Source organism: Mycetomoellerius zeteki, unplaced genomic scaffold (genome assembly GCF_001594055.1).
Source record: "Mycetomoellerius zeteki isolate Tzet28-1 unplaced genomic scaffold, Tzet1.0 scaffold198, whole genome shotgun sequence".
Taxonomy (NCBI): Eukaryota; Metazoa; Arthropoda; class Insecta; order Hymenoptera; family Formicidae; genus Mycetomoellerius; species Mycetomoellerius zeteki.
The window spans coordinates 342,979-362,729 of record NW_017256936.1 but is presented as its reverse complement, the minus strand read 5'-3'; the positions used below and the strand labels follow the sequence as shown (position 1 = coordinate 362,729).

Genomic DNA, 19,751 nt, shown 5'->3' with positions numbered 1-19,751 from the left:
GTTGCAAAACTGTTGAGTCTGCTGAACGCAGCTATTATGCAGCCAATGCAGCCAATAGCTGCGTTCAGCAGACTCAACAGTTTTGCAACCGTTTTATGATTGTCTGCTGAGATAGGACCATTCTTCTAGATCTAAAAGTATGATCCAATCAGCGCGAAGGAAACTTCCAACAGTTGCAAAACAAACGTTCTGCTGAACGCAGCCAATGCTATGATTCCGCAGTTTGCATTTCTGCAATTTCCTACAATCTACACTCGAATATCTCGTATTGAGCACAATTGAACGATGATGAAGCAGTACTAGTGACTACTAGTGAGTAATGTGAGTATTATTGAGGTTCGTGTTGGTTGTGTGACGAAGTGGACGTTTTGGCACATTGAAACCAAATGACAGAATGACGAGGAATGTTGATTCACGTTGATTCGTTCGCAGTTTAATTATGTCTATCACAGAGACCTCGTTGTAAAAGAACACTGCAACATGTGCGACAATATACGAGCCAACCCATTCGCCGGATTGTTCTCTACAGATAATGATGCTGTATCATTCTCTTCGCAGCATGCGATCGGCAATGAAGCCAACGATGCAAATTATGTGGAACGATCGTCGGACGCGATTAAGGACAAATCTGAGAACGCGACGAAACCTACGAATTTTGATGATAAAGTCGATCAGCTTGTGGCACATGTGTTCGGTTTAACATTACGTCAAGATAACAACAGTTGTGCGCAAAGCTCTCTGGTGTACGTTGACGCTGACTCAATAGAACATGCCGTCTTCGAGCGTCTGATGTTGCCAAATCCTAAACCTAAAACGCAGGATGTAGATGGTCATGTTATTGAAACACAGGTTATAACCTACCTGTATGAATGCTACTATCGTTTGAAGCATTATCAAGTAAACGGCGATCTCGAAGAAATTGTAGGAAAAGCTTGTCAAATTGTACTGCAAAATGTCAACACAGCTTTACAGGAACCAGATTTGTTTCAGTATCAGGAGGTATTAGACTTTTCTGTAACCTTTAGAGGATGAGGGAGTCTATTTTTGAAACCTTACGTTTAAATATTAAAGCTTTTTCTACAATGAGTGAAAGTCCTAAACGGTTCTAAGTCTTAGGGCCCTGGCACACAAAAAACTTAAGGCAGTAAGACGTAAGCAGTAAGGAAATCAACATGTTGAATTCGCTACTGCTTATGTTACGGCCTTATGGACTCTATTGTGATTGGTCAATTCGCTTACTGTTTACATTTTACTGCGTAAGTTTTTTTGTGTGCCATGGCCCTTAATCGGTAAAGTTGGCCAATAGCCAATTTGTACATTTAAGGCTAAGACTAGTTAAGATTTTTTGATTACCGACTATCGACTCATTGTAAAATCTCAGTTAAGTAAGATTTATTAGGTTTTTTAAGCAAGAGACAGATGACAGTGTAACACAATGAATCGTTACATCCTTGTTTTCCATTTACAAAAATGAAATGATCACTGTGTATGCTGTCTCTTGCTGAAAAGTTAATTATAATTCATTACATTCCTTGCTTCAGAATATAACATTGTTTCAGTGTCACTATATTGGCATATATTCTTATCCTCTAAAAATTGACATTACAATAATTTTATAATATAATTTAATGTTTATTTCTATTATTGTAAATGAACTTCAATCACACTTGGTTTAATGTACTCTATATCTTTTTCTAATTCTTAAAACTAGAAGGAGATAAAAAGTAAATTAAACATAGATTAAAGTTAATCTATATTAATAGAAATAGGCCTAAGAACGCCAATTTACTGTTGAATCAGTAAAGTGTACATTGACAGCATAATTGTCATTAATTCTCATATTTTAATTATTGTAGGTTCACAGCCAATTTGTTGCTTTATTTATGGATGATGTTACGTCCAAGTCAGAATTATTATTATTTGTTAATGGCATAGTAGAAGAATTGATAACCGCAAATAGAGAAAGCGATATAGAAGACATAATTACAAAATCATTTTCTCCTGTCCTTGATATTATTCATAAGGAAGCAGCTCAGAGCAATCTGTTTACTTTTCGCCAACAGTGGTTTGATCTATTGAATGCATTTTCCACCATTGATCCATTGGCAAAATTGATAATTTGTCATAGCACACCAAAAAATAATCAGGGTTGTGCATATTCGGACACATTATTGGGTGCACTCTTTAGCATAAGCTGTTTACCAAAAACACCTAAAGATCCGTACGATCTCTTCGATAAACCTTTACAGCAAGTATGACAATTTTTCTTATTAATCAAATAGTTTTTTAAGCTATGTGATTTTTGCTTTATACATTATCCAAATATTACAGTCAAATACGGTCATGGAGGGTACAGTATGGACAACGATGGATAGTTTAAGCGAAGCTCTATACAAAGTTTTCCATTCCTTGTTGAGATGTTCGACGAACGTTCGTCACTTGACTTTGCGATGGTTGGGTAATTGCCTCCATGCAAATGCAAATAGAGGAAAACTTTGGAACTCTCAAATGGAGATGGGATTACTAGGAGTATTGTGCGTGTCAGATGGTTTTATGCTGAATGTGGGCAATGTACTGTTACGACTTTGTCAACCATTTTGTGCTAAATTGAATGATGCCAAAGTACCGAAGATAGATCCTACATATTGTAGTACAGAGGTTGGTTTTTTAAGATTTTAAAATACATGACACAATACTTGTATTTAATTAAACTGTCTTTCTTTTAAGAGACAATCGGCACAAGTATTGTTTTATCTTTGTTATTTATTGAAATGTCAAAAAGGATAGAATGATGTTTGTGTCGATTGTAACTTTTAAAAAGAAGTAGCCTTAGTGTCTCAGATGTTAGTTTAAATGCGTCTGAGTCTAAATACTTTGTAAATAATAAAACTGATGCATACATACTTATCAACATATGCAATAAACAAATAAGTTTTAATAAGTATTTATTTTAGCAATTTACCTTATGTATTCCTTTTACACAAACTTTGATTCTCCAATAAAACTTATAAACTGATACACAGGCTGGTATAGAATCTGGGATTCACTAATCATAAATCAATCGCTCTCACAGTTCTCACATACAGTTACCTTCTGGTCATATTTTTAGGCAAGTGATGAAACTGAGAGTCTGCAACGTGGTATACATATGAAAGGATTGAGTTCAGAAACATGTTTAATACCAACTCCAGAGGATGAAAGTCGACCAATGTCAGATTCTTTCGGATTTATAACAGAATGCTTTTTCCTTACACATCGTGCATTAGATCTTGGTTACAGAGTTATTCTGGACAAATTTTTAAAGTAAGCAAATTATTGATTCTATAATTTTTAACTATATAGGATCTGTTCTCTCTCATTGTTTAAATATTGTTTTTTATTCTACTTTTATTCTACTTTTATTCTAGAGCAAATCAAGATTTAGCTAGAATTCAAAGAGCTTACAACGATGCTCGAACTGGTGGCAGTTCAGAGGTGCTAGAGCTCATATCACAACGAATGGAAGCTGAGATGATAAAGTATATAAAGCATGTTAATGCATGCACATTTTTAATTCTCTTCATATTTTTATAGTTCAATATACATATGTATTGTATATATATATATAATATATTTTTTCTAGGTATCTATCTCTTAAAGCGAGTCTATTAGTGCCGGAAATGTTGTGTCATTTGTCGAAATTTCACGCAATGACGGCGTTTTGGTTAATACAAGTCAATTTATACGTTATAACTGAAGAAGGGAATAAACAAAATTTTGTACCAACACATTATACACCTGTTACATTCCCGTTATCAGAAACTGTTCCAATTACATTAAGGTATGTCGTATATACATATATCAAATCATAATAATTATGAATGAAATTAATATGAAAGTTAATAAGTCTATGTCTATAGATGCATTCCTGAATTCATAGTAGAGAATACCATTGGATTCTTGTATTTTTTACGTCGTTTAAGTCCAAACACGTTCGAGGAACAGGGTGCAAGTTTTCTGAATCCGATCTTGACGGAAGTAAGTTAAGATAGAATGAAATGTATTCTCATTGCGATTGTTAAAGTTATATATTGTTTCCTTTAGATTATAGTTTTGATGGAGTCTCAGCATCGTCTTTATAATCCGCATTTGCGCGCCCGTTTAGCCGAAAGTCTGGAGGCGCTTTTGCCGACTGTAGACGAGAACGTTGCTCCTGCGACACCAAACTTAGGAACATTCCATAGGGAACAACTATTTCTCACTCATTCGCACAGACAGCAGGTGAATAAAGTTCTGTTTTGAATTCATTATCAAGAAATTCATGTATATAGCTGATTATCTCTGGCGTGCTGTTTTAATTACAAACAGATAATTGCCAACTTACTGCATGTATTTGTAAGTATTGAGATGACTGGGCAAAGTGTACAGTTTGAACAAAAATTCAACTATCGTCGTCCAATGTACATTGTTATGGACTATTTATGGAAACTTGCCGAGCATCGTAATAATTTTATGTAAGGAAAATTATATATTTAATCATTGTCTTTGTTTGATATTTAAAATTTGATATCTAATAAATAAAGCCTTTCATATAATATAATGTATCAGTACTTTAGCTCAAGAAGCTGAGAGCAACATGGAAGCTGTCCAACCACCTCTGTTTCTACGTTTTATTAATCTATTAATGAATGATGCTGTATTTCTCCTGGACGAAGCCTTATCAAATATGGCACAATTGAAACAAATGCTTCAAGCTAGGTATTTTTAAAAATGCATCTCACACGTTGCATAAGATTATTATTTTCTATTGTGTATGTGCATCAATTTCTTAAATTGAATACTTTGTAATACATTTGCATTAAATATTACTTTTTGTTTTCGAAAATAAGGGAAAGCGGAGAATGGAATAAATTGCCACCAAATGAACGCGAACAACAGGCATCGTATCTTCAGCATATTGGTATGATTGCTCGCTTTGATAATATTCTGGGTAGGAAAACTATACAAACGATAAAAATGTTGACTACCGAAATAAAATCAATTTTTTGCCATCCAACGATGGTGGACCGTATTGCTTCTATGCTCAATTATTTATTACTGCAATTAGTAGGACCAAATAAAAAAAATCTTAAGGTAATTTTTAGAATTTGTAAATGTTACAATAAAAATAATGTTATTATAATCTCGTATATCTATAAAATTTAGGTGAACGATCAAAAAGAATATGCATTCAACCCTGCAAATTTGGTGTTAAATATATGTGAAATTTACATTAATCTGAGTAAAAGTGAAAGCTTTACACTTGCCGTATCTCAAGATGGACGTTCTTATAGTCCAGAACTATTTAAACTAGCAGATAATGTTCTCGGTAAGTTTTTCTGTTCACGGTAATTTTTTTTCTAAGAAGCACCTTATTTAGACCAAAAGAATTTTAAAAAATCGTGTGCATATCACAGTTCGTATTGGTGGCGTGGGAATCTTGGGAGATCTGGATCAATTTGCAAGAAGCGTGGAAGAAGCTGCAGATCAAAAGCGAGAGGAAGATGAGATTTTGATAGGTGTTCCTGACGAATTCTTAGATCCAATTATGTCAACTGTTATGACAGATCCTGTTATTTTGCCTTCGTCGAAAATAACTATCGATCGTCAAACTATAGCAAGGTATATTAGTGTATACGAATATATTATATACAAACATTTTTTAATTCATATATATGTCACAATACAAAATTTATGTATATTTTATTAAATATATTTTTCAGGCATTTGCTAAGTGATCAAACTGATCCTTTTAATCGATCTCCACTTACAATGGACATGGTGAAATCGAATGTTGAACTTCAACAGAAGATACAAAAGTGGATTTCACAGAAAAAATTGGAGAAAGCATCAAAAACTAGTACATAATTTATCATCAATTGCATTATGATGGAACAATGTTGAAATTTACACAGTTTCTGAGGCAAATTGTAAGTCATAAAAAATACACATCAATGATAACCTTACAGTTGCTAAAAAAGTTCAGATTCATGGCAATCAGCATTTCGAATCCGTGAAACGAAAAATACATATTTCATATATTATCATGTTTTATCATATTGTTTCATCGGGATTTTACCACTCGCCGACATTCGATTTGTTCACAATAAAAATAGGCAAGTAAAAAAAGCAATTTTCTATACATTTGCAATGTAATTATGTACAGGGTTATAAACAAGTTTAGAGTTACGACAGTTATATCAATAATAATTGGTTGATATAAAATGTTACATACATAGATGGCACAGATGATTTTAGGAATCACTGCATTAAAAAAAAGGTAATTGTATATTTCATGTACTGTGTAGAATAAAATGTGTTATTTATGAACATTTATGAACATTGCCTACAATTATTGAAACTGTGTATTAATTCCTATAATTTAATTCTTGTTTGATCGATTATAATCGTCTTTATTTTGTGTGAATGATGTAATTTTTATTTTGACTAATATCAAAAGAATCCTTATGTCATTTTTATAAAAATATTTTACATCTATAAACATTTTGCAAGATCATCAAAATTTGTAATAAACCATTGCGCGCGTGATTTTACATTTTTCCTAATTACATTTCCTCCAAATCCTGGAACAAAAATAAATCTGTAATGATAATCAAGCATAGTTCATGATCTGCAGTACAACTTCTATCATTATTTTAGCATGAAATAGAGTGTTGCGAGATATTGGGCGAATTCAAGACAAAGCGGCTAGGCATGCTTATTGAACAATTGAATATGACTGGTTGGATCTATAAAAAACAACCAATTATGCTCATTTGCTCGGCGAGCAGGCTAGCCGCTTTGACAACTTGAACGCGCCTAACGAGACAGTTTTTTTTCAAATGAATATTATACAAACCTATAAATGCATCCGCTGGCGGTGACGCTTCTAAATCTGTTGAGCCATCACCGACATGTATAACAATTTTGAATCCTTTTTCTTCCTTAAGACGCCGTATCACTTCTCCTTTACCACCACTTCTAGCAGTTGGTTGAGTCTCATCAAAGCCAGCATATTCTCCTATGACATATTTGTATGTATGGATATTATGGATATATTGTACATTTAAAAGAGCTATAAATATGCTAATGCATACCTGTGAAATAAAATTTTAATCTATTAGCATAAATATTTTCAGGTGGAATGTTAAGTTTAGCAGCAATTGGTGTGATAAGACAGCGGAAACCACCAGAGACAAGAAATACTTGCTTTCCACGAGCTTGTAAAGTAGACACTAACTCTCTGAAAGATATATTTTAAGAATTGTTAAAAATATAATACAAGAATCTTCGTTCGTTCATTTTTATATCTTGAAAAATGAATATCTTACTTGATACCAGTGGTAAGTCTTGGTTGATGTGTATTTAAGAACTCCTTAACTTGTGTCAAACTTGGATTTATGATCCCCAGTCTTATAGATAAGGATTGTTGAAATGTCATATCACCTTGCATAGCCTGCTTTGTTCTGAAAAATTTTCGATAGTTTTGCATCGATGAAAGATGTGAAATCTGGCATCAAAGATTTCACTATATATATGTAGATCTCATTAGATCTAAAAAGAGGTCTTAAGAGATCTTCATTTTGACCTGATCAAAGTAGATCGATGTAGATATACTTTGATTTATTTATATCCTAATATATAAACATTTATCTCATTAGATATAATATATTTTTAAGCTTTAAAATGCGTAGTTAAAAACCTCTGAGATTTTTTTCATTAAGATACTTAACTTTTCGTAAAATGCAACAAAATTACAATTGTGCCTTACTGCCTTATACCTTTGGCCAAGATTGTAGATCTATTTTGATATTATTATGTCTCTGTAGATCTCTGTAGATATGTACGCCAATTTTTATCAGATTACACTTGTACATATATATATATACATATCTTCTTTGATATTATATCTCTGTAGATCTAATATTTATTACATTTAATTTCATTGATAAAGTTAAATATTCATATATATCAATATATTTTCGTAGATCTACAATATGCTTTCTTTATATTCAATATAGCATTTTATTTATATCACAGATCATCTATTTAGATTTTAATGGATATAACGCCAATCATGTGAGGCAAAGCTAGATTTTTGAAGATCTGATTATATCTAAAAACTAAATCTCAGATACAATTTGATCTTATTTGATCTTATTTGATTTAATTTGATCCACACATATATAATAAAATCTTCATATTTTTTCTCGGGATTGCAAGCAAGATCCCAGGTAGAATACAAAATCATAATAAAATGAAGGTGAAGTCATTTTAGGAAAAAAACAGTGACGGATTAAGCATTTTGCCTCCCCTAGGCACCAACATCTAACTACCTCCAGGTGACTTTATTAATTTATAAATTTAATAAAAGAGAAAATGGATAAAAAAAAGGTTTACACTCCCGCATTAGTTGGTGAAAACATTTAATAATCCTTAATAAATAATATAAATACAATATATTTTTAATTGTATATTTAAAATATCGTTTCTAATAAAATATGTTCGGTGTAACTCGTGCAAAAACGTTAGATTAACAAATTAAAATTTTATCTCTATCGTGTAAATATTTTCTGTCCTCAAAAATTTGTCGTCTTAGATAAGTGCCTTGTTTGCCTATGCGTTAATCCGTCACTGGAAAAAAAACTAATCGAAATAAGAAGTGTATACAATTCAGTGATTTGCTGTCCTTTCCCACAGAAATTGGCAAGCTCGTCGATAGCTTCCTCGGTTATAACAGTGGAATCTACATCGAATGTTATAGCATCCGCAGTTCTCCATATGTCTCTTATTTGATCCGGACTCGTCATCTAGAAGATACATAATGAAATTAATAAACAAAGAAACAGGAATTATGAGTAATTATGTACAAGAAAATATAAGTTTTGTGTTTTGTTTTTGTACTTTTAAAACAATCGACTTGTAAGTTGGAAGAAGGAAACGGGAAGTCAAGATTATACTTTTCATAATGAACGATACAAAATTTCCGCCAGGACCGTTTCGTCTTGTATACACATCCGGAATAATATTTGTACGCACATAAAGACTCGAGTTCTCACGTGATGTCATACGTCGTATTATGACGTTCGTTTACCGACGATTGACAATTGTGTGTGCGTCAATTGCGACATGGCGGCTGTGACCCAATAAAATAGCAATGACCGATTATCATACTTGCGTCATATAGAGAAAAGCAGAAAAGAGAAGGATCACGCGAGCATAAACAAGTGTGCATGGAACACGAACGTTTTACCACTTGAGTTGACGTAGACTTCCGTTTACGTCCAGAGAAATGCAATAAGACATAAAGAAATCTGATGAAATAAAACAAATGGATAAATAGCAAAGGAGAAAATAATTAGAAACTTTAAAAACTGTCAACACGTATAAAGGCAGTTTTTAAAGTAGAAATGATTTCCTTTTCTTTAAATTTATCTATCGTTAGTTACAGGGCCGCGTTCAAAATCTTCATCTAAAACAAAAGGATGCACCTATTGTTTTAGCTTTGTTATTTATATGTTAAACAAGAATAAAAAAAATAAGACCTGCATGTGAAATTTCTGAACGCAGCTCTGCGGTATTTGATTTGACACGAATCGGCTAGATTTTTATTCAAGGATCTCCACAACCCATGCAAGCTGCAAGAATGCGATCGCAAAGAAAATTACCTTGTCGAGACACCGGCGAGATCGGCAGGCTACGGCAGGCACAACGTACGGCAATGGCGAACCAACTGTGTGCTACTGCAGTACTGTTGGCAGAAGGAAGTGGAAGCTGTGTGGTAAATTTATCGCGCGATCGACCATGCGGTTTTATAAGCTATCTCGTAATCACGCGTAATTGTTGGCGGGGGGTCGAGTTCGTTGAAACTTGTTTTTCGCGCGATCAATTCTCCTCATTTATGACAGATTCACCTTTGTTTTTCTATGATAAGATATTACGCTCAGATAATTGCTTAAGTCTCGTGTATCTGGAAAATAATACAATCGAGTCTCGCATTCTTATTAGGAGATTGGGATTTAATTGCACTTTGAAGATGTACTTTTTATGTAACTGTTGTAAAAGACAGCTAATTACTATATAATTTTTTTTACAAAGAAAATTATAGGAATATGACAGTAATTTAGACATCAGATATGGAACAGGCAACTTATTCAATCTTTACGTCATTTAATTAATTTCATCATTTGAACTATCCCAGCAAATGTTAAATATTCTTGAAATATTCATAAAATGTTCCTAAAATCCCGAAAAAAATATTCCAAAATTACTCCAAAATATTCCGAATATTTATGGAATGTAAAAGAAACATTTAAATGTCGGTTAAAAATTTCATTTGTATATCGTTACATATTCCGAGAATGTTCCATATACATTCCGCAAAATTTTAATTTTTCCAAAAATTTCAGGTCATATCGTCCATGAATAAGTTTTTAAACAAAATTTTAGTTTGGAAAACACATTTAATGTATTTTCACCTTGGAGCCCAATTTTGGAGCTCACTTCACAGACGAAGTGCTGTGCTCCTTATATTTTCTCCCAAGTGATTCTTGTTTACGAGTAAATGTTCTTCGCCGCGGCCCTCTGTTGGCGGAGATGTGTACTGCTCGCTCGTTAGCGATTTTCGTGAAATATACAAAGAGTATTCCCACAATATTTTGAACATTTTATCGACATTTGCACATTCTGTAACGATTCTTTTACTGTTCCGGAACATTCTGTACATTGGTAATATGAATCGAACTTTCTGTGAATATTTAGCATTAGCTGGGAAGTAACGATCAATCGTTACTTTTCAAATAACGATAACGATAACGCGTTACTTTTTAAAATTGATAACGATAACGGTAACTTTTTTGAGGTAATACGCACAACCTTGATTATTATCAACATTGATATTAGTTCATTATCGATTATCTCGATGTTTTGTTAATGAGCCGCCTGTATTACCGATAAAACTAGCGTTTTTAACATTTTTGTTTCTGTCGAATTTCTTCGTAGTGATTTCGCAAAATAAAAATTCCTTTTCTACTAAAATATACATGCTAATGTATTTGTCGCTGGTGTATTTTGTGTTCAAAGCTGAAAAAATAAAAAATTAGATTTCTTTATCCATTTTTATCTCATGTCAGTATGGCGACCAACGCTAAATGTAAAATGAATAAAGAAATCTGTAATTTTGTATTTTTTTTCAGCTTTGAACACAAAATACACCAGCGACAAATCAGTATCAAAAACGTCAATAATGCTAGTTTTATCGGTAATACAAGCGACTCCAGCATTCCTTAATAATAATAATCGATCATTGCAGGAATCATTTTAGATTGATAAAAAATCAACAGTTGGCAATGTTAAAATCTACTTGAACGATATATCGATTGATGATAACAGAGTAATAGTAAGTTTCGGTATTTTGCGTGTAGATGGCACCGCTATTGAATTATAATGGTAGCGTACATCCGAATTGTTTGGAGGAAGAAAAATCCGCGGTGTTTTTATCAGGGCTGCGGTCCGATTCACGCTCGCAATGCTTAAAAATCATTTCATCCTTGATGTTTGTCAAATGTTAAACGAAGACAAATGATGTTCATGAGCGTTGTCAGCATAAATCGGACCACGGCCAGATTTTTACATTTGGGTAATTCGAGAGGTAAAATAGATATTTGATATTATATTGGATAATTATAATTTTCTCTTTATTTCTTCCGCAGATAAAGAAACGAATGTGTTCCATGAGTAAATACAGTATTCGATTTATACCATATACAGGATGTCCAGCGCGACTCTTCCAATCTCCCACAGGAAGGTAGATGGGATCGAAATAAACATAAAAGTCCTTTACCGTTTAGCGATATCTGTAATAATAATCGAGATATTAAAGTTTGAAATTGTACTAATGAGAGCGCGCCTATAGAAAGAATAGAAACGGCTCGAGGTATAGCCCGGCCCAATTTGACAAACGATGGATGCGGCGGCAGGAGAGGCAAGAGGGGAAGCGCGCCGTTGCTTAGCGCTTTCGGATACTTTTTTCTTAAAACTTTTTCCTTTCGATTTAGAGAAAGGAAATTTAGAGAAGCGACAGATTACGATAAAAATTAATTAGATTTTCTGTAGATTTCCATAGGTTTCATCGCTTTCTCTCTTTCGATATTTTTATTCATCGAAGTTTATTATGGTTTGTATTTGTCCTATTTATTATTACATATGTTATTATTACATATGTAATGAAATCGCGAATGTGCGTAGCAGCCATCGCGTGAGTCCTTTGGCGGTGCGGTGAGACGTGTGAGCGGCGATGCCGAGCGCACATACCGTAAATATTCGAAATATTTTGGAGTATTCTTGGAATATTTTTTTGGGGTTTTAAGAATATTTTATGAATATTTCAAGAATATTTAGCATTTGCTGGGTTAACTTTAGAATTATAAACTATCGTAAATTTGACGATATAAATTCAAATTCATGGTAGCTATAATTCGCTATTAGGGGGGGTTAAAAGTCAGACCGATCAAACGGGTGACAGTTTCATATATTATAGAACAAGCCCGGATATATACAGGTATTTTAGTCTCCAAAGTCCAAACACATTTCAAGTATATAGTTACGTATATATGTATTATATAACATTTTTCTTTCAATTAACTATTTATATATAAATTGCTTTTTTACTTTTTGTCAAAGAAGTTTAGTTCTGTATAAAACGTAAATTTATGGAAATAGAAGATAATGGACGCAATCAATTCAGATATTAAATGTAATAAGCGGCGCTCTTCGCTTAACAATGTGAGATAAGTAGCTATAGACATGATCCTTTCATCCGAGAATGCTCTTTTTAAGCAAAGAAATCTCGTCGTGGGTGTACGAGCGCGAAGCGTCGCGACGCTTCGTCGTGGTGCGCATTCTCCGACGCAGATATGCTGGGCGCCAATTGCGCCGGGCGCGAAGCGGAGCCACCGAGATGATCGCACGGGTTGTGGCCGATAGTTTTCGCTCTTCAACGCCCTTGTCGCGATGGGTGGCCGCTCCGTAAGTTTTTATTTGGCGGTCCTCCTCGCTGCATGTGGCCTGTTGATAGCCGACGATATCGGCGACGTCGGCAATGCTGCCGATGGACTGTCGCTGATGAAAGATCCGCGTTGTTCGCCATCGTTCAGCGTGATCCTCAGCTTGGAGAACAGCAGTTTTTTTTATAATGGCATCGTCTATCCGGCCGAACTGCGCTGGACTGACGGCAATGTCACTTATGGTTGCATTTGCAGATTACGTAATTGCATCAGGAAATGCTGCCGAAATGATGAGGTTCTTCGCGAAAAGAAGAACAATTACGAGATATGCCAGAAGATGCCCCAGAACGATACGGAGCTGATGACCGAGACACCTCATTTGCGTCTATCGAGGAAGCAAATGACCGAAGAGATTCAACACATTGAAAATCTGAAGAACCTCTTCCACTTGGTGCAGGATAATACCTGTCCTCCTGGTCGCGTGTACTACGCTCTTAATCCCGATAATTACGGTGACGAGAAGATTATTCTCCAGGCGAATGGCAGCTTTGTCGACACTGATGGGAAGATCTTTCCGTTCTGGAATTATTGCATTGATTGGAAAGTGACTGTCAATCGAATTGGCATCTTGGTTTGCTGGACGCCGGAAAACGAAGCGAACGTAGATTTTCATTATCATGTGGGCATCATAGTGTCCATTCCGTTCCTCATTGCCACTTTCTTGGTGTATGCAATTACTCCCGAGTTAAGAAACCTCTACGGCAAGACGCTCATGTGTTATGTCATCTGCTTAATTATCGCCTATGTCTTCCTGATCTTGGCCAACTATATTTACATGATTCCAATACGCCCGTTATGCTTCAGCACAGGTAAGCGCCTCTTTATGTAATACCTCTAACAATCAACACTTCGTAAGTTGAGCCGTCCGCAAATGTTTTTCTGTGATTGTGATGAAAAACTTGTTACGATTTTAGTAGAGTTGAAAAATTATTGTGCGACATTATCACTTTGTATGTAACGCAGGAAAGACTGATGATCGCATCTTACTATGTGCGAAAAAATAATTAAAATGATAAGTCTCGTGCCAAGTCAATGTTATGTCAATGTTTAAATCACAAATCTACATTTAATTTCGCGTTGCCTTGTTTTTTCTTCGAAATGATAATCATGGGAATATTATCTCGCGAGAGGATCCACACGAATGCGAATAATAAAGTAGATGACACTATGCGTTAATGAAATAATTACTATAATGTAATAATTATTAACATTCTGCATATGGAGTTAATTATTATTTCCAAGAGAACATTATTAATTCCAGCAACTAACGAGTAAATTTATATAGTTCCTTTTAAAAAATGTCTGATCATTTTAAACGAGAGTAACCGATATTAATATTCGATATTAGTTTTTTAATATATTTAAGAGATCTTATAAAAACGAGATATTTTTAAATCTCTTGTACTATTTTAATTTTTCACATTTAGATTTTTATTCATACTTTTAAAAATAGTTATCATGAATAAAATTATCATTATCAATGCGAAAAAGATACATCACGAACTTATATTTATGGTTGCGAAGTTGTATACTTAGTCATCAATGGGTTGATTAACTCATATATATTAATCGAGAAACGACAAAGAAGAAAATTAAAAATAAGAAATATTAGATAAATAAAAAAATATATATATAAATAAAAATATATATAGTATAAATATGATATATACATATATCTAAAGTATATAAATGAAAATTATAAAATTAGGTATATAAAAGATTTTTCCTCTTTAACAAACTTTTAATAATAACAAAAGAAGGAAACTTTATATTAAATTTTTTATAGATTTATAAAAACGACGATTATAATTTCATAAGATAGATCTATAGGGATTAGTTACTTTACTTTACAATTACATTACATATAAACACATGTACATATTTTATTACGTATAAAAGTGTTATTGTATTCCATCATTAATATGGAGCACAAATCGTATGAATCAGCGCGCTTTTTTCTGCATGCACGATTCAGATATCTCTGTGATTAGTGATGATGTAAGAATCATATACTACATTTCCTGATACAATTTAATCCACGATTCTTTCCACATTATTGCGAGGAAAATATGATCGAAAAGGTCCTTTCAATGAGGAAAGTCGGGATTAGATCTGAACTAAAGACCTGTCGGCGCTTGTCTAGCCATCACTAGCTTCGATTTCCCGTAAAACAAATGTTAATGATCCTCCCAATGAATGCGATGTGAGATAAGGACGATGAGTACAAACCGGTTTTTTGCGTGTTATATGTTGTGTATCTTTATATTGGTCAAGCATCATTGCTTACAGGGTGGGATAAAAGTATATATGAATAACGGTAAAGTATATAATTATATCATCTTTGGATTTTCAATAACTTATTTTTCTTTTGTACTTTAGAATCGAGAAAATATCAGCTGTGAGAATCTCTGACAGGAAGTAAAATTCTTTCTACGCCTGTACTATCGATTAATAGCTTCTTGAGATAAATCTTTCGGCTGTATATAAAATAGCACCTGGTACAAATTGAAATTTTTGTTGCTCGCCCGTCTAATCATCCGTAAATCTATTCTCAGTTTTCGTAATCTTCTCGAAAATATAATGGCTCTCCATTGCGGAGCATATGTATCTAAATAGCTAAGCGTCTAAATTTACGTTGCTGCTGGATTGGTCAAGCTACCATCTGTAGAATGTACCGGTTTGTCAATGAATCTTTTTTTTCGAATCGCCCTATATGCGTGGCTTCGCAGCAGGTAGGCTACTTCTCTAACGTAGTCGACTCGTTGTCTGGTAGTATCGTCCGGTTGCTCGCGCGAGTGTACACATTTCTCGTGCGCTCTTCCTGCTTCATCCGTCGCCAGGAAAAGTTGCGGCAAAACGGAACTTAGTGCTAATTTTATCGAATCCAACGAGATAACTGAAAGTCGACGCAATCGTTAGTGATAACAGTGCTATATTTGAATCCGGATGGATTTTTCAATCGTTTCGACGATTTACTTGAGAAGAAAAAAAAGAAATCGTGCAATAACCATTTTACCACCTTCGCGTTTATTCCAATCTCCCTGATAAATAATTATATTGCATAAGTCAATACGTTATTATCAAATCGATTGGTACTAACTTATTTAAATGTACGCCCCTTTCTCAGTCATTTGAATCATTGATCCCTTGACTCATTGATTATCAGAATAGTATTCGCAGTATATACGATAATAAAATATTTTTGCAACATAACAGGTAAAAGTATTTTTCACATAAACAAATTGCTTATTTAACAAAGCATTGGATAATCGAGTGATTGTACTCTGTACATATTAACTTCAATTGTCACATACATATATTATAACTTCATTGTCAAGTATTGTATTTAACCGGTAAATATGTCGCTGTATATAGATGCTTTGAGATAATCATTTACATATTTATGTGTTTAGCTGGTGTACATTTCATGAGAACTATATACATTTAAATGCAAATCTGTATATTTTAGTTATCAGTATATATATCTGTATATTTTAGTTAACATCTCATTAATCTTTTTGCTTAGAGCCATAACTATAAAGAAGCAATAATTAAACTAATAAGATTTTATTATCTTGGTATACAGAATATAATTATATTAGTAATATGGATAATATTTAAAATAATATGTTACAAATTGTATTTGTAATATATTTATTTATGTAACTGTTTATCATTTATATATTTGTAACACATATCTGTGAATAGTAATGCTTTTTGTAAATAACTATATCTCATCAAGGATGTTGTTATATCGATACACGATATCTTAAACACTGATTAAAGTTCGCACCCTTCTTTATCACTTTCACTCGATTGGTTCAACAATTCACGCACTGAACACGGCGAGACATAGTAAGGTTAACGAGTAATAAGAGATAATTGGCTATATTTTATTATCATTTTATGATAATAAAATAAAGAGAGAGACTTACAGTATATTTCTTCAGAGAGTCATCGTGTTTTTTATCTTTCTCTTTCTCTCTTCCGCTTCATTTCTTGTGGCACTTTCGTGAGTAAGCTTCCGCACGGCGATAACGTTGAGAGGCGGTGACGATAATTATTCAGAGTTGCTGTTTAGCAGCCTCATTAAATTAGTACATAATGAAACGGCATCTGAGAACAGCCCTGTTCATCGTGTTTCACGTGATCTTGATCGCGGCTGCTACTTTCGAAAGCGATCAGACAGAGGAAGAGCCAGAGGAATCAAAATGGAAGGAAAATTTTATCGTTCCTCATGTTTATCTGGAGGTAGAGATAATTCCAAGTTCGATTGCATACTATGTTTTACTTGGAATTTGTCGATGAGATATTACTTCGTCGCTTTGCTAACGCGTATTGTAATACTTTGCTTACCGTAACGATATTTAATGCCGATTTCGTTATGATAACTGATAGTAAATTTTCGAGTAATATAGTATTGGAGTATTCGTGAAATAATGATCAGAGACGATTACTAATTGTTTGTATGCCGTAATTGATCAAGATTTTCAAAAGAACTTGTATCTTGAAAATTAACTTGATTAAATGTAAATAATTTAGATACAATGAAATATGTGGAACATTTATAGGCCAAGTTATTTAAATGTTAATCTGCTAATGAATTGCAGTAATTTGTTCATCTCTGATTGACTAATTTACATAATGGCTTGGACTCAATTTTCTCTATTAACTGTAATTGGATGTAATACGCAGAAAGAAACTAACATCAAAAAGCTGAGTAATATTCAGATAGTAATAAAAAAAATTCTACAATAGCATGTGTGGATCTAAAAATAAAATAATTTTGCCAATTGATTGTATAATATTATGTATAACTCGCTATATAATACTTTCAATAACAAAAAATCTCAAAATGGCATTTGGTTCCTCTTTGCTCATGTCCAATTGTGAATTAACATTATTTGTCTTCGTTTCCTCTGGCTCTTTACTCCTAGAAAACGACCGGTATCGATGGTAACAGCTCCGGGAAGCCCCGCGTGTCGCTATGCTGTCGTGTCGGCACTTTCCTCAACGGAGACAATTGCGTGGAGGCCACCATGAACGGGACGGAAGCAGTACAGTTGCCACTGATCTACGAAATGGATCTTATATCGGCGAATGTCACTGCAAGTGAAAAATATTTTGATTTTGTAATATGGAATCCATGTGCTGGTATGGAACGATATTCTTTGAATCCGCGTGTATACAAGGACGATGAATGGTACCTACTATCCAATGGCACCATAATACTACCTCTGTCTGAAGAGCCGGAGGAGAGTCTCCTCGATCATTATCATTACTGTCTGGCGCGAGTGGAAAGTTATGAGTATCCAGAATATATGGTGTTCTTCTGCGATGAAGTGATCGAAGACGACAACGGCGGGATCATATATTCATTCGGGATGCTCGCATCCGTCCCGTTCTTGGTCGTCACGTATGTTGTCTACTGGTTGCTGCCCGAGCTGAGGAATCTGCATGGTCGGACATTGCGCGGATACGTCGGCTGCCTAGCGATGGCGTACAGCATACTGGGGATGTTACAACTGACACCGCAAGAACAAATCCCAAACGGCATCTGCATCGCAATCGGTATATCTATAGAATGATGCGACTTCTATTAACTCGTGTTATGCATAAAGAAGATTAATACTAACTTGCGATTGCGCGGTGGAATTAATTTCTAACTGCAGGATACATCACTATTATCGGTTTCCAAATATATAATTTCTTTACGAATTGTTTATATATATATATGTATTCATATCTATGTATGTATTATGCATAACATTCTTCTGTAGAGACCGCGTCAGACCGGATGGAACGTGGAACTTTAGAAATCTTACGAATTAATGAGATATTTAACACACGAGTACATGACAACTTTCTAAATGCTCTCGTAATATCTCTGCTTTTCTTGTAAATATCGATACTAATATTTAAAAACAATAATAAGATTGAAAGACCGCTAATGTTAAACATAATAATTTTAAATTAAGAAGCGCCATAACGGTCAGAACGTTAAGATGTTGAACTATTGTAAATTCATTTAAATGAATTAATTTCAGAAATGATAAATGCGTGCCGATATGGTTGTCGGACTTTCAACGCAATCAAATCTGAAAATATTAATAATCCCCCCAAATTCCCCAACTTAAAAACTGTAATAAATCTTATTGCGAAAAATATTTAAAATAATATTTAAAAAATTTCTTGTGATATCATTTACAGTTCATTATAACATGCATAAATTGTTTATTACTTAACGAATGAGAAAGTCATTCTGTTTCAGTGATATATATAAAAAATTAATTTATTCATTTCTTTAGATTATATATAATAATTAATTATAAAACTAAAAGTTGTTTTCTTTATTTTGCTTCTATGCTTGCCTTGTACATTTGCCTTGTATTTAATGTAGCCTGCTTCTTCCATTCAACTAACATAGAAAATATATATTCCACTGATTTAATATAGAACTTTTCAATACTTAAACATTTGAAATGTATATAATATGGTGAAAATGTTTAGTTCAATTCCAATCATCTAATTAGTTTAGAAATAATTAAATGTTAATATGGCTCAATTAGAATAAATCAATAAATAAAACAAGGGCAAACGAGCCAACTACAATATAAGATCTTTAATAAACGTATATATATACAATAATCAAACGTTTCGACACCGATC

The 19,751-nt window shown here is 33.6% G+C and overlaps 3 protein-coding genes across 3 annotated transcripts in view; 2 read left to right on the top strand and 1 right to left on the bottom strand.

The window, feature by feature from the left end:
* The first annotated feature begins 480 nt into the window (after window positions 1–480).
* On the top strand, window positions 481–6,306 carry Ube4A (Ubiquitination factor E4A). The gene is made up of 14 exons (XM_018447164.1): window positions 481–999; window positions 1,857–2,252; window positions 2,332–2,658; window positions 3,110–3,303; window positions 3,408–3,518; window positions 3,623–3,820; window positions 3,900–4,017; window positions 4,084–4,260; window positions 4,348–4,493; window positions 4,588–4,737; window positions 4,869–5,112; window positions 5,185–5,347; window positions 5,436–5,640; window positions 5,742–6,306. Exons 1-14 carry the CDS (start codon window positions 481–483, stop codon window positions 5,884–5,886), a joined length of 3,093 nt encoding a protein of 1,030 aa, XP_018302666.1. The 3' UTR covers window positions 5,887–6,306.
* A 207-nt stretch (window positions 6,307–6,513) lies between these two features.
* aay (phosphoserine phosphatase) lies at window positions 6,514–8,828 on the bottom strand. The gene is made up of 5 exons (XM_018447102.1): window positions 8,689–8,828; window positions 7,350–7,484; window positions 7,116–7,261; window positions 6,878–7,039; window positions 6,514–6,602 (listed from the first exon to the last, which is right to left on the bottom strand). Exons 1-5 carry the CDS (start codon window positions 8,826–8,828, stop codon window positions 6,514–6,516), a joined length of 672 nt encoding a protein of 223 aa, XP_018302604.1.
* A 4,148-nt stretch (window positions 8,829–12,976) lies between these two features.
* LOC108722178 (G-protein coupled receptor Mth2) overlaps window positions 12,977–19,751 on the top strand; it is a 14,082-nt gene continuing 7,307 nt past the window's right edge. The window contains exons 1-3 of the mRNA XM_018447157.1: window positions 12,977–13,891; window positions 17,209–17,333; window positions 18,020–18,653. Coding sequence (XP_018302659.1) covers window positions 13,030–13,891; window positions 17,209–17,333; window positions 18,020–18,653 — 1,621 coding nt within the window. The 5' untranslated portion in view covers window positions 12,977–13,029. The remainder of the gene's footprint in view (window positions 13,892–17,208; window positions 17,334–18,019; window positions 18,654–19,751) is intronic.